The following is a 21,911-nucleotide window of genomic DNA, read 5'->3' on the forward strand; positions in this document are numbered from 1 at the left end:
GGATGTACAGAAATTTCTCTTTCTCTTCTGCGAGAAGGGAAAAAGCTCCAGATACAAGAACAGTCAATGGCTCACCCCAAAGGTTTCGCTTCTCCAAGAAGAGAATGGGAAGCTGGTGTATTGTTCCTTGCACAAGGTCAGCCACCAGGACCACATTTTAAAAAGCTAAATGCATACCAAACATTGCCAACCTTTGCTATATTCAGCTCATATGGATAAATAAAGTCATTACTCTCCTCTGGGAAAGAGGAAAAAAACGTAATCTAGGAACTTCCTTCCTTCCAAAGTAACATTTTGCACTGTCTCTAAAAGGCCACAGACAGAATTCTGCTTCCAGAATAGATGTTCTCACTTTTTCCTTCCCTCTGTGGCCTGATCTCCCTGAAAAGCAACTTCTGGGAATTGGGCCCCCCCCCTCAGAAATAGTGTGGGATGTACTGAGAATTACCTTCTCCCTTTGCATCAGTGCCTTGAGTTCTTTGGATTCAACCCTTTGATATATTTTTGCTTATGAATGATGACGAAGGGTTGACCAATTGATGCACCAATGTGTATCTTGTAAATGTTGGACATGATCCAGCCACAGATGAGCTATTTTAAAATGGATTTAAATGGGAGAATGTTAAGCATGTGCTTAACTCTTCCCACTAATATCAGTGGAATTTCCAAGTGTTTTCAGTGCGACTAGATCATGCCCATTTGTTTTTGCAGACATCCGTAAGGAATTTGGATCCTGCATATACCCTACTTTGGAGTGACTTGTGTAAAATGATTGCAATTTTTGTGGCCGTGCAACTAGTGCCCTTTGATTTGGGCTTTTTGTGGTATCTCATCTTCAAGAAACAACTCCCAACACATTAGGATAGATGACAAATCCTTTGCCAGCTGAGAATTTTAGACATCTGAGGTGACGAAGAGCTCTGGCATGGCACACTCAAATTGGTTAATAATTATAGAACTATATGGGAATTACTTGGAATCCAACTTTGATTCAAAGGGGTCAATGGCTTGCACAGACTGTTACTACACCATTCATACAGAACTGGCCTATCACTGTTTTACAATTCAATTTTACAACTAACCTGCTGATCCAAATTCTCATGACCCTCTTCCTTCCCTCAACTGTCAGACTTCTCCAGCTACAGATTAGTAAACCATGAAACAATGAAGATAAGAGTCGATCAACTGGCAACACGTAGTAACTGGCATGGGCTTAAACAGGCTCCTGCCACGCTATGATTACGATACAACATGTACATTGGTAAGTGTGAATATCTAATCCCTAAAAAAAAGGAGAATGAAAGGATAGGGGGAATGGGGAGTTAGGGCCATTTCCTAACTGCCCAAAAGTTATTTATGGTTCCTATCATGATAGTAAACATCTGAAAGCAAGGCCAGGTCTGTCCTCTAGCCAGCTATCATTACCTACTAAATGCTTGAAAAACTCAGCAAGGACAGACTATTCTTTTGAGAACTTCCAGGCAAAACCAACCCATGCTGGTTACTTCTTTCAAAAATAATTATTTATTAGAGCTCAAATGTTTGCCATCTGTTGCTTTTTTTTTTTAAAGTAACCACTCCTTGATAACCATGGCCATCAGCTCTTTCGCTCTGAGCAGTCACTCACTCCACAGATTTCTGCACTTCCTTGCCAGGGTCATTTGAGCAGCCATCCAGTTCCAGTGAGTCGATGGCCGTTTTCACGTCTTAACCGCCATGCAAAATAGCGCAAAACTCATGCAAAGATGGCGTCTTCGTGGCGCGATTCTCCATCATGACTCCGTTTCGTGGTGTGTGACGTCAGAAATTAAGCCACGAAATGGAATCGTGATGGGAAATCATGACATGAAGATGCCGTCGTTCTGTGAGCTTTGCGCGATTTTGCATGGCGGTTAAGGCGTGTGAAAACGGCCATTGCTTAAGCGGTGCCTCACATGGTTGGATATTAGAGCAATCATTTGCAAGTGGGATTTCCTGTGCAGACAAGACAATCAAGGAGGTGAATGACTGCTATAAAGCAATGGCTGTGGCTCAATAGAACAGCCTCTACTTTGCATGCAGAAGGTCCCTGGTTCAATCCCTGGCACCTCCAGTTAAAAGGACCAGGCAGTAGGCGATGGGAAAGACCTCTACTTGAGACCCTGGAGAGTAAGCAATACTGACTTTGATGGATTAATTCATTATAAGGCAGCTTCTTGTGGGTGACCATCCAACAAAGCATGGATGCACCCTAGCAGTGTGCTTTCCTGGAACTAAGTCCCACTGAGTAGACTTGAGTGGGATTCTGAGTAGACCTGTTTTGGATGGCACTGTAAGTCCTATGGAAACTAAGAGAAGATTCTTTTCACAACCACCAAGGTTCCAAGTTGATGCAGCCACACTTAACTTTAGGTAAACTGAGGCTTCTGTCTTTAGCAAATGGCCAGTGCTTTGAGACTTCATGAAATCAAGGAAGAGTAGTTCATTCCCCTGTGCTCCAGCTTAGGCTTAACTCTTAGACTAACAGTGAAATCTTAAGCAGAGTTACTCCAGTCTAAGTCCAATGGGCTTAGATTGGAGTAACACTGCTTAGTATTTCAGTGTAAGCATACTTACATTAGAATTGAGTTCCCCAGGGAGACAGAGGGGTCACTTCACACATTCATGCTCATAACATGCTCATTAATTAAGTTTAATTAATTAATAATAAGGTCAACTGATCTACCATGTGTGAACGAGCCATTGCAAGTAGCACAGATCGTAAAGTTTTATCACCTAACCCTGCCTTAAACTCAGCATTTTCAATCATTCCTACATTCAGCTGCCAGTCAACAACAGCTGAGGAACCCAGCGATGAATAGGCATGTGTGAACCAGCTCTTACTTTCAGACAAATATGCCTAGAGTTGGTGGGTTCGGGCCAATATTGGTTCTTCTATGCACGGGACAGTATATTTTTAAGAGTCCTTCCTATTCAAAATTAAGCAAGTAGATGTAAAGAGGGTTATTTCACACCGTAATGTTACTGGTGCCTGTTTGATAGATTCCAAGAAAAAAAGAATAAAGGGGGGAAGATTTAAAAAAAGGGGGGGGGAGTAAACCTTTTAGTGGCCTCTTTGACGAAGGGGTACATGTGAAAAATACCACCACCGTTTATTGCATATGTGTGCCGAGGAATCCCTTCACTTGAAAGAGCTCAAGTTTGTAACCCCTCCTCTTCCCAGACTGTATATACTGGCTTTGGTGATTGTTAATTGCTCAACAATCAGGGGTATATGGTGATATTCTGCACGTGTTCTGATCGTAATTAAAATTTTTAAAAAGTAGAAGCAGCGGCAGTCCAGAGGGCTTGTTCGTTTCAGAAGTTTGTGACATCCGGTCGTTGTGAGAGCAGTAATGTGTTAGGAGAAGAAAAGTGTGATGGTTCCGAAAAGGTGCACACCATAAATACTTTTAAAAGGACATGGGGTGGAAAACAATGCCCAACCTTGTGGCATTTTAGGGCTATTCTCTCCCAGTTGAAGAGGTTAACTTTGCCCATGCTAGGAAGCCAACTTCAGATGGGAGGGAGAAGAGTGGCACAGCATTTCCTGCTTTTGTTGTGTAAGGGACAACACAGAACGCCCCCTGTTGTGCTAATGCCGTCAAAACGGGATTCAGTCCTGCTGAATGCAATGTAGTTAAAAGAGACCCAGCTCTTGATACTTCCATTTTGTTTGACAAGGTAGCATTTTTTTCAGACAAGCATGTGCCTCCGGCGGTGCAATGCCAAGTGATCCGAACGGGAAAAGCTACGGTCACAGTCCGCGCACTTGAACGGCTTCACTCCCGTATGTTTGCGGTAGTGCCTTGTCAGTTCATCAGAACGAGCAAACTTCCAGGTGCAGCCTTCCCAGGTACACTTGTACGGTTTTTCCCCTAGGAGACAGAGAAGGAAGGGGGGGGGGGGGACAAAAGGAGTGTCATATTGAATTTGGAGATCTCTGTCTATCTTCAAAAACAGCTGCCCAAGGCATTGGAGAACCACCCCACCTCACAAAGCCCCTGAGGACTCACTCAAACCCTGTTCTCCTGCTGAATGAATGCACATCGTTTGTAAGAAAGAGTTAACACATGTTCTCTTTAAAAAGAAAACTGGGCTCCAGTTCTTGGATAAAGGTGTGGCTTAAATCGCACATTCAGCTTTTGCGTATGTTAAACATTGGCCATTTCCACACACGTTGAATAATGCACTTTCAATGCACTTTCGCAATCCTTTTGAAGTTGATTTTTTGTTCCACACATGGAAAATCAGTTTCAAATGTTCACTAAAGAGTATTGAAAGTGGATTATCCAATGTGTGTGGAAGCAGCCAATGCAAAAGAATTACTCACTGCACATATTAAGGAGGAACGTGAGGGTTTCTATCATTAGCATGTTCCAGTTCAGACAATGGGATAAAACAGTTGCTTCCGAGGATATCAGTTTTAGAGAGGAGAGCCAGAATCTGAAGCCAATGAAGTATATTAACAGAGAGGGAAGAGACACTAGAGCATGTGGGTTTTCCCCCGCTGTAATGCCAAATGTGAGCAGATGCGTTTATTCATATCTGGAAAGATGTGGCATTGTGTCCAAGGTATTTGGCAGCTATCAGGAAAATGGGCAGATGGCTGGCTGCCACTCTAAAATGCACTGCCTCCAACTCTTGCCACCAACAGCTGCCTGGCAATTCCCCACAAATGCACCAATACCTCACATCTGAGCCTCATAGCTAGAAACTGGTTGGTGGCAGATCCCTAAAAAGGGGGGGGGGTGCATGTCCTAAACACATCTACTTTAATAGGTAATAATAAACAAAGAACAACAGGGAGCAAGCCCTGTTAAATTAAAATTTAAAGATAAGACAATTAAAAGTGCAAGTTTATTTGAAAAATATATATGCTGCCTCTCCAGAGACTTGCTTGAGGTGGCTTACAGCAAAGATAATCCAAAAACATTAAAGCATACCCATTAAAAACAAAGCCATTAAAAGACAATCATAAGAAACAAACCATTAAAACACAACTATTAAAAAAACCAGGCCAATGCCATTAAAACAAATCAGGGCATAACCACCTCATCAAATACCCATGGAGCAGCCTAAAATGATATAATTCCCAGGACAGAAGCAGTCCATAAAAGATAAACGTCCTTAGTTAAAAGCTTGAGTAAAAAAGGATTTTTTTTAGCTTGGTCCTAAAATAAAGTATGGAAGACATCAGGTGAGGGGAGGGCATTCTAAAGGCCACCACTAAAAAAGCCCTGTCCCTTCACCTGTGAAGACAGCTTCAGAGGAGGATCTTAACCGGCGGGCTGGACAATATGGTAAGGAGATTCCTTTAAGTACTCTTAAAAGGTAATGACTAAATAGGGGTAATACGGATTTTTTCATTTTCTAAGAGGAGGAGTAGAAATAGGTTTGAATTCGACACATGCTGTTTATTTGAAAATATATACCTTTAATAATCCCAATATTATTCTAGTAAAGAGTCCAGTAGCACCTTTATTATGTTATTCTAACACTCTTAAAGATTATGATAACTAGTTGCATTAAGAAATCAGCATTGTTATTGTTAAGAAAAGGTAATGATAAGATAGGGCTAATAAGGGAATAATGAGTTTTTAATTTTTTTTAAGATGAGTAGAAATAAGTTTGAATTCTGTTGTTTATTTGAAAATATATCCACCAAACAGTTTTAATTATATTCTTACACTTTTAAAGGTTACGATTTTGTACTCTGTACTTTGATCATCCTTGTGGCGTACAGCTTTATATTTGTTTTTCTTGTTCCCTTCCTTTATCCCTCCCTTTTTTGTGTTCACTTTTTGTTTTAATAAAATAAAATATTTTAAAAAGTACTCTGGCTGCAAGCCGTTTAGGCCTCTATATGCAAGAAACAGCACTTTCAATTGTGTTCCTCCCCAAACCAGGCAGCCAGTACGGATCTTTCAGCCCAGGGGTGGTTTTAGGGTTGTCAGCCTCCAGGTGGTGGCTGGAGATCTCCCAGAATTACAACTGATCTCCAGATGACAGAGATCAGTTCCCCTGGAGAAAATGGCTGCTTTGGAGAGTGGACTGTATGGCATTATACCATTCTGAGGCCCCTCCCCTGCCCAAACCCCACCCTCTCCAGGCTCCACCCCCCAAATCTCCAGGAATTTCCCAACCTGGACCTGGCAACCTTAGGTAGTATGATCTCTACACAGACCCTAATGACAACCTGCCTGCTACATTTTGGACCAACTGAAATTTCGAATAGTTCTCAAAGGCAGCCCCATGGAGCATGTTACAGTAATCTCACCTTGATGTGATCAAAGCATGGATCGCTGTGGCCAAATCACACTTTTCTTGGAAGGGCCACAATTGGCTTGTCAGCTGTAGATGGTAAAAGATGCTTCATGCCACAGAGGGAACCCATTGGTTGCCCACTGGTTTGCTCTCACTCCAGGAAAATACCTGGTACCCACCAAGCAGTTATTAAGCTTGGAGGGGTGGGTAAAACCCTAATCACCTAAGAAAAGAATGTATCGATGACCTACTGGAACAAAATTACTCCTCTCCCATCTTCTTCCTTAAATCTAATGGTGGGAAATGAAGGTCCTCAAAGTGTTTCTCTTGTCCATCAATAATCCTAATGCCGTTGGGTCAGGATGCCGGAAGGCAGACACAGTTTTATCCCTTAGGGAGGTGTTCGTATGGAACTGCCTGCATGTGTCCTTTATATATCTCCAAGTATTGTCGGCACTGATCATAAAAAAAGTTCTGATCAGACCAAGCCCCGATTCAACCCAGCTGCCCCCCTCAACCTAAACTAAGACTGGAAAGCAACAATCCTCCTCAACTGTTTCTCTTCCAGCTACTGGAATTCAGAGGAACACTGCCTCTGATCATGGAGGTTCTATTTAGCTAACGTGGCTGACAGCCATAGATAGTACTATCCTCCATGATATTGTCTACTCTTTTAAAGCCAAGTCAGTCGATGTATCCATATCTCGTGGGAGAGGATTCCACAATTACGTGTTGTATGAAGAAGTACTTGCTTTTGTCTGTTTTGAATGTCCTGCCCATAAATTTCATTCGATCAACTCAATGCCATTCAGAGACAGACCAAGAATGTTTCAGTGCCAGTAACTGAAATGGAATAATGACCTAAACTGATAATTTACAGTACTTTAATGGTACCCTAAAATCAGCCAACTCCCTCAGGGTTAGGGTGGCCCTCCCAGGAGCTTGTGCCAGAGTACATGGGGACTGTCTCATGTTATTATTTGTGGATTGTTACAATGTGGTCCCAGATTTTTTCCGTCATGGAATGCAAAGCAGCATACATGGGGCATTTCCAGGAAGTCTCCCATCCAGGCACTGACCAGTAGGTTACTGCCTGCTTTGCTTCAACAGGTTAGCTTCATTGTATGCCTTTCAACCATATTTGAGGGCCATCAACCCTGTAAGGTAAGTTAGGCTCAAAGAAAGATTGATTTGCCTAAGACTTTGTTAATGAACTTCAAGAATTTGAACTCAGGTCCAAATAATATCCATGACATCTTGTTATAAGAGAGGAGGATCTATTTCAGAGCAAGGGTTAGGGTTATATCTGCAACATCTGGGATTAGCTCAATCAAAAACTTGTTTGGTGGAGCTATTTATTTTATGGAAGAGTACGGGAGGGACAGAACGAGAACACAGAAGAACAAAAGGAGAGGCGGAGCCATATGTTGAAAAGAAGCCATTTATCATTAAATATAAATTGCCCAATACATTTGGAGAGGAATCTTCAAAAGAATATTTGTGAGTGAGCTGTTTTTGTTGGCGTCCCATGCCAAGAGCCAGGAGACCTTTTGTCCTTTGAAAGATCATGGACTGAAATGTGTTGAGCAATTTACATGTAATAACAAAATACTCCTTTTGAGCATGAGCTTGTGGCTGTCACTCGCCTTTTGTTCTTTTCTTCTCTTTATTTCACGGCCACATTCCAAAAGTACAGTGTTTCTTTCTAACACAAAGGCTTCAACAGACTTAATGTCATATTGGATTATAGCCCATATGTGTGAATGCAACATCACTAGGAATTTACACCAAGGCTACTTCTGGGCTCCATTATAACCGTGTGTGTGTTGTCCTTAGCTAGAAGTACTAGCTTCCCCATTTCTTTGTAAAACCAAACATTTATGTTTTCTCCACATTGGATACTTATGATTTTTATTTTTGAATTAATAATTTGGTACTGATTTTGTTTGTTTGTTCATTTATCCAGTAATGCACTTATATCCCACCTTATTTTGCTAATTCAAGTGCTGTATGGCAGAAAAATACAGTAAAACTATAAAAGTATCAATAATCAACCTCCATATAAGTTACAGTCAGCCAGCAAAAAACCCATAGCATTTGCATAGCAATCTAAACATCACCAAAAATACAGAAAACCTTCTAGATGAGAATGGCTTTACAACCCTCCCTAAAAATAGGCAGTAAAGCTGTCTTTTGATCTTTTTTTTTTTTTAAAACCACCCTAAAATATTGTCCTCAGGACTAAAAAAAGATCTAGCTGGAGTGAAGGACAGAGGAACAGACTATAATGCAGGAGTATATTGTCAGCTGAAGTTGACAGGAGGAGACTAATTCAGGCACGGATTCATACACAAAGATGCAACCCTTTAAATATGTGGGTCATGAAAGGTAAGCACTAGAGATGGGCATGAACCGGAAAAAATCCGAACCATGTGGTTCGTGGTTCGTTAAATTTCACAAACCATGAACTTTCACCAACCTGTCCTGGTTCACGAACCGGTTCGTTTGGTTCGTAAAAATGTCATATACAGGTCAGAAAATCATCACTTCCGGGCCAGCAGAAGGTTACTTCCGGGTCAGCAGAGGGTCTGCAGGAAGTCCATCCCCTGTTGCCTAGCAAACCGATTGATTGGCACCAGGCTGTCTGCAGTCACGAACCAAAAAACGAACCAATTGAACCAGCCTAAAGTTTGTGGGGGTTAATCAGAAATGGGATCTGACAAACCGTGGTTCGCGAACCATGAACCGGCCAGGTTTGTGCTTAATTTTGGTTTGGATTTCGGTTCGTGCCCATCTCTAGTAAGCACTAGTACATTAAACTGAACCAGGAAGAAATAGAATGTTGTTGTTTCAAAAGGAGGGTTGTGTTCAACACAAGTTCACCCCAGTTAACTGAAGGGTTGCCTCATTGGATGCTAACTAAAGCTCCTAAGTTGTTTTTAAGGGCAGCCTCACGCAGAGCACACTGCAGTACAGTAAACGTGGCTAAGTCAGTGGAGTCCAGGTTGGCAGACAATTTATGAACAAGATACCATTTAAAGACAGTGCTGGAAACCTCCTCCTCCACTGTTAGCAAAAGTGTCCAAGGTCAGAGAGCACCCTCAAACCCTTTACACCGTCTGCCAAAAAAAAATTCATCCCAACTGGCAGATCAAAAATTTCACAAAACAAATTCAATAAGACAGAGGAAATGCTGAGCGTTCCCAACCAGCATCACCCCCGTCTTCTTGAATTTGCTTGGTGAAATTTTGATCTTGTTTCCAAAAAAGATGGGCTATAAATACTTTAGATGAGCAAACTGAGCTGCTATTGCAGTGCCGGGCAATGTTTTGCTCTCAGAAAAACAGAGGACATTGTTTTTCTCCAAGAGGTACAGGACAGCACACTACTGTGCTCTTCTCCTTCCATTTTATCCTCACTACCACCCTGAGGAAAAGCGATGAAAGCAACCTATCCCTAAGGATTCCTCCTTTGCTTGAATCAAGCTGCATCATACCTTTGAACCTTGACTTCCTTCTTTGCAACACCCCTACCAACTTCTACTAAAGGCTCAAGGATTTCCATTCCTCCTTATGTCAAAGGAAGGGAGCTTTGACTCTCGAAAGCTTATACCCTGAAAATCTTGTTAGACTTTAAGGTGCTACTGGACTCGAATCTTGCTGTTCTACTGCAGACCAAAATGGCTACCCACCTGAAACCAAAGCCATAGGTGAACTACATGACTGAACAGATACTTGAACTCCAGTCTGATATATTCCCCAAATTCTCATCTCTTCTCCATGATTTGCATTGCTCCTCCATGTGGGTTCCTGCCGCAACAGTTGACGTCTGTGTCAAAACTTCTCCACCCACACGGTTTTTCTAAGAACATGTTTGCCTTACCATACACAACACCTAGCCTCTTGAAAAACCGGCAATAGTTGGATTTCTCCATCAGAGGACTTGACCTTTTTTTCTTGTAACAGCCGGATTTCTCCAGAAGAGGAGAACTTTTTTTTTCCTTTGGATTTCTCCATCAGTGGAGTCATCCTTTTTTCTTGTCATAATGAGAATCAACGTATTCCCTCCCTGAGAAAAGAATTCCTATTATATATCCCAGAACATTCTGTGGAATGTTTCCTTTTTGGATACTGTTTAAGTACATGAAGATGAAGGTTGGGTGAAGATCGCTGTCATCGACAGCTAGAGAGTAAGCTATAATAAAACGTCATTTGCAGGTTTGAGTCTGACCCAAAGGCGATCTTACTCATTTTCGGCAGCTATTTTTAATACAAATATTTAACATTTTCCCCAAACATCCCCCGAACATGCCCACATGCTGAACTCTGCATTAATTACTGTTTTAAATAATTTTCACCACACCTTTATTTTACCTAGAATCTGATAAAGCAAAACAAAGATTATACTTCAAGCATGACCTTGGGTCTCAGTGATGTATAATTAAGGCAGAGGGCCTCATAAACTGCCACATTAATTTCCAATTCCATTTGCTTAGCGAGTGGAATGAAGGTACTTAGCTAATAGCTGTAACAGTGATTGACTGTATTTCGGGGCGTGCCCCAAATACACACGGTTGGGACAAAAGCAGTCTTTTTGATTGCTAATACAACCTTTGTTTACATAATGCCCTAGAAGACATGCAAATGGGGACTTGACATTCTGTCTGTAAAGGGTGGAGCAAAAACACTGTTATCTTTGTTAGTGGATGGTGAACATCTAATGTTTCTTGGAGGAAACTCTCAAGGGTAAAAGCAGTACAGTCCCTTTGAGTATGGAGGAGTAGACCCTCCTCAGATGTCTCTTCTTATGTTAGGATGGTGGTGAAACCTAAGAAGAAGCCAAGCAACAGTTCCTTCTCATGCCAGCATCATCTGTTTCAGAAACTGAGGCAATGCGGATGTAGGAAGAAGTTGCTCCCACATGGTCTAACAGGCTTCTCACTTTCTTTGAAAGAAGCCATACTGCAGCAGTTCCTCTTTCACAAGTAGACATGGGCACGAACAGAAAACCCCCCAAACATGGTGTTTGTTGTTTGTTGCCATCCACGAACAACGAACGAACATAGACAAGCATGACCGGTTCATGAACATGTTCGTTGTTCATTGTTCGTGGGGGCCAGCAGGCTCTCCTCCTCAGCCATCAAGATCCCTACTGCACCACTCCCAGAAACCTTACTTGAGCAGGCAGCAGGAAAGGTACCAGTAATAAATAATAGCTTGGGCCCAGAGCCTGGCAGCAGCCCTGGAACTTGAAGAGGTAGATCCCTATCCCACCACACACAAAGAAAATTCAAGCTCCAATACACTCTCCCTGTCTCTCTCTCAAAATGCCAACAGCAGCTGTCTCTCCCTCACTGTCTGCAAAACCAGAGCTGGGAGCCCCCCTGCCCCCTGCTCTTTGCTTCCTTGTAACAAATTTGGAGCTCCACACTTGAAAGGAAGACCTGCCTATCAAGCTAAATTGGGCTTAGATTGGGGTTTCCAGGGCAACAGCAGGAGTTCAGACAGAGTCCAGGCAGTCCCTGCCTCCGGTTGCCAAGGGAATTGATTGCAGGTGCCAGACTGTCTGGCTTGATGAACAGCAACAAACGAGGCTTGCAATGACCACCTGTTCGTTTAGAATAGGGCCTCACAAACAGCTTGTTCATTAACAGCTGATTGGGCTGTTCATGGCTGTTTTTAGTTTATATTGCTGTCCGTGCCCATCTCTAGTCACAAGCATAATGTAAGAAGGAACTCCAATCAGTAGCACTAGAAAAGCATTCATACACATGCATGTGCGGACAGAAAAACACCTAATATTCCTCCTCCAAGGGTCTCCACAGAGTATAAGGAGTAAGTATAGCCTTTTGCTTCCCCTACCCCTTGCTGGCACATGTTGTTCAGTTTGAATGGAAAACTCTACACAACTTACATTTTATGACAGTTTATAAATGTTCTGGTGAACTGTACAAATCTTTGTCATTGCCAAGCACTTGGATATGGTCCTAGATTAATTCAGGGGAGGCATGCATGTGCACTCCCTTTTATTTAAAATTATATACCCCCATAATTCAGTGTACGCATGGATTCTCATGTTGGTTTTTTATGTTCTCATTCTCGTACTATTTATGTATCCTTGAATTAGTATTATATGATCATTTTCAGGAGGGGCCCCACAGATTTAGTAAGGCACCTGAATGTAAACTACAGCAGACTCAGCAGTCAGTGCTCATGGGAAACTATGGGGGAGTGCCACGAATGGGCCAAGTGGTGTCTTCCAGATGGCAGCATTGTTCAGCATTTAGTTCACTGTGGAGGCGGCTCCTGACAGAGCACTTTGGGAATGGCTATTCCATATGGTAACTCGTTCCATCTCCATGTGTGGTCCAATGATTTCATTACACATGTCTCTGACTTGATGACATTTCCCTTTTAATTTTTTTTGAATTTTTTGAATTTTATTAAAAAGACAAAGAAAATGTAAGAAAACAGGAAGTGCATAATAGAATAAAAGATTATACAGGTACTAAATTAGAAATTAAATTGAGTCTTATACAATCATATATAAGCGATACATGTAGAATAATTTGGGGAGTTAAACAAGGAAGACGTTTAAACTTGTGTTGACCTAATAAACAAGAACAGCGTAAATTCAACATCCCTAAGCCTAGGTGCATCATAATTCTCCTTCCCTCTCCTTCCCTTTTCTTAATAAGTTTTAATTATGCAAACTACTATATCAATTAATTTCTGCCTAAATAATCAAAGAAATCCTTCCATTTCCCCCCAAATTCGGCAATCAGTCTGTTACGTAAATAAGTAGTCAGTCTGGCCATTGATGCGTATTCATAAATCTTATCTCTCCACTCTGGCACATCAGGACAAGGATCTGTTTTCCATTTTGTGGCAAATAATACTTTTTTATGCATGCGCACTGCAGCAATATACCGAGATAGCATCAGCAAGGATCGTCAAAGGAACGCCCCCTTCTAAACCTTGCCCCCTGTTCTACATGCCTCTATAGGGATTGGATGTTTCCTCTTCTATTGCCCTGTACCTGCTTCTATTGGTCTTTCTCTGTAGTCTTCTTTTAAAAATAAAGTGGCAGAAAGATTAAAACCAGTGCGTACTGACAGATGTTATTTTTCTTCTGTGATATATCACTGATATGCAAATGTTTAAAAAGACTGTGCTCTGAAAAATGGCACCTGGGAACCAAGAAGCTTAAATGCTTAACCAACGATCCAGAGAGGTTTATCGCCTACTTATGAAATAGACCTGCACCCGACTCCTACCACAAACATGGGGCAAGGGAAAATAAACACAACTGAAAAAAATCCGCCGTCTTTCTAAAATGATTTAAGTGGCACTGATGCTATTTCTATGCAGTGATACATTGCTGATATGCACATGTAAAAAAAAAATTATGATGGCACCAAAAAAATGGCACAGAATGGGAACGACATCTGGAAATGGAGATCTATAAGGAGAAAAAGTGCAAAGAGAGCATTTTTGACGAAAAATTTCCAGCAAAGGAGGTTTGAGAAAACTTATGAAAAACATGGGGCAGGGGGGGAAGCAGTTCATGCAATTGAAATGAAGCCGTATGGAAGCTTGCAAAAAAAAGAAAAGAAAAAAGAACCATTGCAATAAGACAATCAGGAAGTAGTCAATGAGTAATATTATCAATTTCAAAGTGTTTCCCCTTGAACAATTAATTTCTGGAAGTAAAAATCAAAGCTTCTTGCCTGGCCCAGGGATGTTGTAAATATATTTCCAATTTGGTCATACTCTGTTGATGTAGTTCTTGACAATAGGGAATGCTTAATGAAGAGTTGCACAGGTATATCCCAAGGGTCACCAATGTGTTGTCCAAGAGCGCCAGGGCAACCACCAACAGCTCTTCTGGTCTGCCACCAAAGTTTTAGAAAGTGGGTGGGGCCAGGTTAAGATTTTCCCCAGCAGGTGGGTTTCCAGGTACCCTTAGCCTCTCAGCAGAAGGGGAGAGGGCCTGGCACTTTACCCGAGCGATTTTCTCTCTTGCGCTCCCAGCAGGTGCTATGAAGGCACTTCTGGAAGTGATGTCATTGTGCCAGTGGGGAGTGTGCCTGCTGCACTCTGGCCCAGGAGGTTTTTTGGCTCCCGGGCCCATTCTCCAGGGCCTTTCCCCTTTGCTGGCCAGGTGAGTAGCGGTGGGGGGGGGCAGAGGCTGGAAGCGGGGGATCTCCTGCCCCCACTGGAGGACTAGCAGCCCTAGGCTTGAGAAGTATTCTGAAACCAATATGCTTATCACACTTATGTTCTTATAAACAATCACACTTTTGTTCTTATAAATAAATTTTAGTTTTATTTAAGCAAGAAAGATCCCCTTTTTCTTCTCACAACCATCTTCATGAACTGACCGTTCTGTCAAACTACCATCTATACAAAGCCTTCCTGTAGTACCAGTTAAGCAGAAGATATCTAAGACAAAAGTCTTTGGTGACTGTGAAAACCTTTTGCGTGGCAGCAATATATAGTTCACACAAACAAAAAAAGGGAAGTTATTCTTGAGGTACAAGTAAGGTTGCCAAGTCCCCCAGGGCTCAAACCAGGGGACAGGGATGGGGGGGGGGGGATGAGGCCTTCCCTTCATTGTCATGCCAGGAATGATGTCATTCACAGTGCAACAATGAAGGCTCTGAATGCACCGCAACATGCTCCAGATCTCCCATTCCCTGCACCTTCCCCTGCAGCCAGCCAGATAGGAGGCAGCAGGGGCTGGGAGTGGGCGTGGGCGACTGGGGGACCTGGAACTCCTAGGTACAAGCCTGGATAAAGTAGAAAACATCTGAAGCTCTGGGTAAGTGGAAATATAAGGAGCATTGTTTGGGATGAGGGCCCTCCTGAGGTAAAAGTTTAAGGTAATGTAAGGAGGAGCTGAACTAAAAGTTGAAAGGCAAAAATTTAAGATAAAAACAAGCAAATCTTTAGTTATTATTAAAGTTATATATGACCACCCCCTGATATTTTGTAGCTGGCACTACCTCTTGTGACAGCCATTTTGCAGTAGGCTCCACCTCCTGTGGCAGCCATTTTGTATATGGCTCTACCTCCATTGGCAGAATTCAAAGATGGACATAGGCTCAAAAAGACTTGGGACCTGTGGTATATACAAAGGCCCTAATGCCACCTGTGGGCAACTAACAGTGCATTCCTAAGCAGAGCTTCACCCCTTCTAAGCAAGGCTGGATCTAGGGTTGCCAGTACCCAGGAAAACCCAAATCCACCCTCCCCCGCACGCAGTGCCCGCACGCTCCCGTCACTGTGATGTCATCACTCAGGGGTGGAGCGTGCCACCAGTGCAGCAAGCCAGATGCCCTGGTCCATGGTGCACTGTGGAGCTGGTGGTGGCAGCGCGGGTGGCTGGGTGGCTGCCCGTACCATTCGCCTGCCCCACTGAACGGGGTGGCCGGCTTGTCGTGTGCTCCCTGTCCTGTGGGGCAGGCGAATGGCGTGGGCAGCCTCCCCCCCTCTGCACAGCTGCCCGTGCTGCCGCTGGCGCACTCACGACGGCTGGCAGCTGCGCCCTCTCTTTGGCGGTGCACCGTGGAGCTGGTGGTGGCTGGGAGGCTGCCCGTACCATTTGCCTGCCCCACTGAGGGGGTGGCCGGCTTGCCGCGTGCTCCCTGTCCTGTGGGGCAGGTGAATGGCATGGGCAGCCTCCCCCCCCTCTGCACAGCTGCCCATGCTGCCGCTGGCACAATCCCGGCGGCTGGCAGCTGCGCCCTCTCTTTGGCGGCGCTGGGGGGAGACTACCCCCCCTGTCGATCCGGCCCTGCTTCTAAGTCTGCTGAAGTGAATGGGCTGAGAAGGGAGTAACTCTGCTGAGGATTATACTTGTAAATCTAGGTAGTGTAGAATGAGCATTCACATCTCCATCTCCATCCATCCAGGAGTGGACTGGAAGGTAAAATGGCCTTGGATCAAGCCAAGCTGATTGGACCTGTGGTGCTACGAGCTGGTGCTGCAGGGGTTATTCAGCTCACCAGAGAAACAATGGGTATTCTCTCACCAACTGCTTCCTCATAAGAAGTGGCAAGAGTGTGAGGGAAAACAGTTGGTGAACTGACATCACCTACCATTGCTGATGGAGGATCTGAGCAAAGTGTCCCCTGATGTTCTAACAGAGTGGCCAGGGCTTGGCTATGTGTGCTCCTGGCTACAGTGGCCTTCTAGGGTAGTGGCCTACCAGGAAATTTCTCTGTAGGATAAATGGCCAGTCTGCCCCTGCCTACAGCCCAGATGAGCATCAGATATAGATGTTCATACGTAGGTGCACGTCTTCATCCATTCTGGCTGCACCTGTGGAAGGCTGCTTCCCAGTAGCAATCCCCCTTGCTCAAGCAGGGCAATAGAAAGCTACAGAGTTGCCCCCTCCCACTAGGATGAAACCCCAAACATTATGTTAAAACTGGTTGTTTTATCTGGTAAGTGAAGTGAGGAACCTTGGAAGCATATCGGACAGGTGAATAAGATTCAGGCTGAGTTTTGGTTTCTCTTCCTGTCACATGACTGTTTTGATGGAAGTCTGGTAGGGCAAGAGCTGAAGAGTTCTTAACCCGAGGGAGGCAGTCTGTGACCCTGAGTGAGCTGGCCCAATGGATCTAGAAGCTGGAGTTGTGCCATATAGGTCTTTTTGTTGTTTGTTTGTCTACATGATCCTGCTTCTTAGGGAGGCCTGTCTGGCATCAACCAGAGCTTGGGCCTTTTCCATCGAGGCACCTGCTCTATGGAATGGGCTCCATAGAGTCCATGAAAGGAGCTCCCATCTTGGAGATATTCAGGAGGCGCTCCAAGTTCTGCCTGTTTGTCGAGGGTGTTTGAATTGCAGGCAACTTTCAAGGGGGCGGGAGGGTTTTAGGGGTAGTTATTTTATTTTGGTTTTAACTGTAAATGGGTTAAATCTACTGTGGTAAGCCTCCCTGAACTACAAGGAAAGGAACGCCAAAAATTATTTGATAAATAAATAAATAATATTAATATTTTTGTGTTTCTTTGTAAGCCCCCTTCTGTTTATGTAAACCTACATAATGAAAATTTAGAACGGAAGAATTTGAGTCAATGCTCCAGTTCACATAGGCAGACTGTGGTGTGGTGATGACCACCAGCACATGGAAGGCAGCTCCACTTGGCAAACTGTCTGCCATGTATGCCCACATACCTGCCCATATTGTGTTATGTATCTTGTGCTGATCATAACTGTTTGCTAAGGTTGTATTCTGTATTTTGTATAAATCATCTGAGAGTGCACTGAGCCAGTGAAGGCTGTCTGTTATCTACTGCAAGTATTTACTTTCACTTCTATGGTAAGTGTCCTTGGACGCAAGCTGCGAGCAGCGAGCAATGTATCTTTTCTCAGAGACTGTGATGATTTCATTCTGTACTCTGTCTAGCCTAAACTAAATCAGTTCCCGTGTAACTCTTTGGGGTTTCATGCCAGAATGTCAACGGACCCAAAGGGCGGGAAGTTTCCCTATAATTAGTAGTGTCCATTTTTGAAGAGTCACTTCTGCCAATTGCTACCTTTGTGTGAACACCTTGAACAGCAAGGATCTCCAGGGACTTGGGGATCTAACTGCCAGGGACTGATACTTTGGCAGAAGTCCCCTTATTTCTCTGATGCCAAGATCTCTGACGTCCGACTACTGGTACCATGCCATACGAGTTGGACCCAGGGACAACGGAGCCATGAGAAGAAGCTTCTCACATGGTTCTGACCATTTCAGCCTCAGTACCCCAACAGGAGGCCATGTGCACATGGCTGGCTTATTAGAAATACATGACACTATGTGACTGCAAAGAGAAACCGTACTAATGCTTGTGTATATGCAGTGGGTCAAAGGTATAGCTAAAGTCTGGGGCTATGAACTCCTGTTCTCAGAGACATCTCTAAGGACTATATTTTGAGTCACTCAGTATCGTGAGAGCCCTTTGACTGACTGTGCAACTCTGAGTAGAATTACACCCTTCTAAGCCCATTTAATTCAATAGGCTTAGAAGGGTGTAACTCTTCCTAGGATTGCACCGTGCATAAACATTAAATGTGGGACCTAAGTGAATAAGCTGAGTCATCATATCTGTTTGGGAAAGTGATCTGGGGTTTTCTGTCTCACCGTAATAGCATAATATGCAAATAAAGTCACTCTCGCACACACACATTGAGCAAGCACGTGGGAACTATACGTTCTATGAACGGACTGTCATCATCATTCAATATGGTTGGGCAAAGCCCCAGGAGTTTCAACTATGGATTCTTTTCCTTCTTCTAAGCCTGACTCATCATGACTCTGAGTAAGTTATAAAATGCTATGTAATAAATCAGGAATCTGAAGGAAGACTATTCCCTCACCTGTCATTGCCTCACTTCTCAGTTCGGCAGTCACTCTTAACTTTGAGGCTCATTCACTTTCTGATTCTCCATTGGTGGAGACAGGGATTCCAAATCTGGCAACATTAGTACCCAGAATGTCTACTCAGATTGTTTGTATGAGAAGGCCCACTTAACTGCTCGAGTGACCTGTCGCTGGTCAATTTATTAATTCTTTATTTCATTTATATGCTGACATTCAGAAAATGCAGGTCCTTGTCTTGAGAAGTTTACAGTCTAAATTAAGACATGGGGGGGGGGGGGTTGTCCAACAAAGAGAAAATGGGTAACGGAAAAGCAATCAATGAAAGTTAAACACAAACTTCAGAAGATGCAAGCAGAACTCTAGATAACCAAACCACCGTACCATCTGGAGATAAACCACTTTATAGGTAGGTGACAATGTCTTAATAATACCCAGAAGGCTTTATAACTTTACAATGAATCAACGTCATGTTTACTTTTGGGGCACATCTACACTGCAAACTTATATCAGATTTATACGAGTTTAAGTGACATAGCTTCCCAAGAATCCTACAAATTGAAGTTTTGTGAGCGTGCAGAGGAAGTACTTCATCCGAAGTCCATTGCCCCTCACACACAATGTCCCCCTACAGTTTGTACTTTTCTTGGATGAAAAAGAACAAATATTAAACCAGTCTGCAATGCAGATAAACTTGTGCTGTCAGTTTCTCTAGCGTGTATGTCTAAACTTAGGGACCGCCATGAACGTATTAACAATAGTGTTAAGTGATTTGGACAATTGTGGGAAGAGCTGAATATTAAGATTCCAGTCCACAACAAAGACATTTCTTCAGAAACAAGTTTTACAGAAAGTAAAATGTGATACACTAACAGTGCAATCCTATGGTGAGTTACTCCAGTGTAAGCCTATTAAAGTTAATGGACTTAGACTGGAGTAACTCTGCTTAGGATTGCTCTGTAAATCCCCATCTACAGCTGCCAGCCCCCCCCCCCCCACTATGGCAGAAAGTCTCTTGCTGGTAGCCCTCTTTGACGGACACTAGGCAAGTCAGAAGGGGGCAGGCGAGCCTTTGATTTATCTTAAATTTCCCTTCTTTCTTCTAAATGCATTTTTGAAACACGTTCCAGAAATAATCCAAAAATTAAAGTATTTTAGCTTCAGACATTAACTAACGACCCCACCCCTCCCCCCAAAGTGTGGTCCGTGCCATGCATGCTTAGCCTTCTGCAATTTAACTTGCTTTCTGCAGCAAAATTAAAAACAAAACAAATTTCTTACTCTACAAGTATTTGAGGGTCTATCGTGTCCAGATATTGCACAGTATTTCAATAGTATTGTTTCCGTCTGTGTCTCTTTGGCAGCATACAGTATTTCAGATACATAATGGGATAAATAGGTTTCTGCAGGCTAACCTGGGACGCTAACACCATCAATTACATATATCTGGACAGGAAACTATGGGCCAAGCTACACATGACGAATGACACTTGAACGGCAAGTGGATTGAGTGGAGGGCAAGTGAACAGGGAGAAATACACTTGCCGTTCAAGTGTCATTCGTCATGTGTAGCTTGGCCCTATGTTCTTCGTTACAAACACCTTTACAAGCAAAATTCTGGAACACAACCCATTTGTAAGCTGGGGATGTGTTTTTTTGAGGGGGGAGGCAATTATCAACTTTGCACTCTGCTTAAAAACGCAGGGCTATACAACTTTAGATTGGAAAATTCCACTACTAAAGAGTCTCATTGTAAGCATACAGTATTTTAGCCTCTAGTCTCTAGTCAATTTAAAGACAAAAAAAGTGAAACTGGCTGTTTACTAAAACCATTCTAGGGCTGCATTTCTCTAGAAAAAGGTACATATAAATAGCCTTCTTCAGAAAATTTCCTATTGGGGAAAATTGGGCATTTCTATGTATAGCATCATCATTAGTTACATTGAAATAATTGCCTGCAATGAATACACTTCTTAACATGCAGCCAGCTCTGGGAACTTCCTTTCTGTGGCAGCAATGTTATATGGATGTAAAAGATCCTTCATTAAAAGTTGATTTTCACCTGCTGCTCGCACGGGAAAAAAACACTGCACCAAATAATACTTGATTCATCAATCAGACAAAAATAGTTAAAACGAGAGAAATTCAGGAAGCAATCACTCCTGTCTTCCCCAAAATAGCTGAAAGTAGTACAAACAATCCATCAGTCCTATATTATTGCTTGTGTCATTTGTTCACTGCTTTTCCAGAAACCCAAAGTGGCGTACAATAAAACTTGTAAAAAAAGGCCTTTAACATGGATGGCACATAGGGTTGCCCTGGAGCCCAAACTGGGGGTTTGCTAGGTCCCTTTGCTCCCCTGGCGGGAGGTTGGGAGCCTGGCGCTTACCTTGTCACTTAGGGAGTTTTCTTTTCCATGCGCATGCTGCACGCGCACACTCCCAGCTTGCGTGATGACATCACTTTCAGAAGTGACACCATCACACAGGGGTCAAAGGCCGCCTGGGAACACTCTTGCACTTGCCAGGGGCTCGATCGGGCCCTCTGGGGCACGATTCTCCCCAAAACGGGTCCCCTGTGGGTGCAGAAGCACACGCCACAGCACGGCTCAGGGCATGCGGTGCAGCTTGGCTTGGGGCATGCGACTCACCTTGGCTCATGCCACAAGTCCCGAGCTGAGCCAAGCCACATCATGCACCCCAAACCAAGCCACACTACGTGCCTTGAGCAGAGCTACGGCGTGCGGCTTGGCTCAGGGCACATGGCGCAGTGCGGGGTGAGGTGCGGCATGGTATAGGGTGCACAGTGTGAGACACGGCTCGGGGGGCATGCCTTGAGAAAGCGTGCCCCCCGCCACCCAAATCGGGGCATAGGGGTTGGAAGGGTGACCCTCCCGCCACCCAAATCGGGGTGCGGGGTCGGAAAGGTGGGAGCAGGGGATCCCCTGCCCTCAGTGGGGGAATGGTAACCCTAATGGCATGATGTTTTCCCATGCTCCTCTTCATTCCTGCAGCCCATTCTGACCCCAAGAAAACTCCTTCCTGGAACCATGGCCTGTATTATATTCACTGGTCTGTAGGGTTGTTAAACAGAATTCTCTACATTACTCTTTGCCAAAATTCTCCTTGAAATCCAGCAGTTCATTTTTATTCCTCTTTCTAGGAATTTGAATCAGTTTCAAATCAATTTGTCATTTATGAAAAGGAAGATTTGATTAGATCACAAAGAAGTCATGTATTTTAACTATACTGTC

General features: G+C 43.5%; 1 protein-coding gene across 1 annotated transcript in view; it reads right to left on the minus strand.

Annotated features, from left to right (window-relative positions):
• Positions 1-351: 351 nt before the first annotated feature.
• The window catches only part of KLF12 (KLF transcription factor 12), a 312,002-nt gene continuing 290,442 nt past the window's right edge, over positions 352-21,911 (minus strand). The window contains exon 9 of the mRNA XM_054973520.1: positions 352-3,896. Within this exon, the coding sequence (XP_054829495.1) occupies positions 3,715-3,896 (182 nt within the window). The 3' untranslated portion in view covers positions 352-3,714. The remainder of the gene's footprint in view (positions 3,897-21,911) is intronic.

Source organism: Eublepharis macularius, chromosome 3, assembly GCF_028583425.1.
Source record: "Eublepharis macularius isolate TG4126 chromosome 3, MPM_Emac_v1.0, whole genome shotgun sequence".
Classification (NCBI taxonomy): Eukaryota; Metazoa; Chordata; class Lepidosauria; order Squamata; family Eublepharidae; genus Eublepharis; species Eublepharis macularius.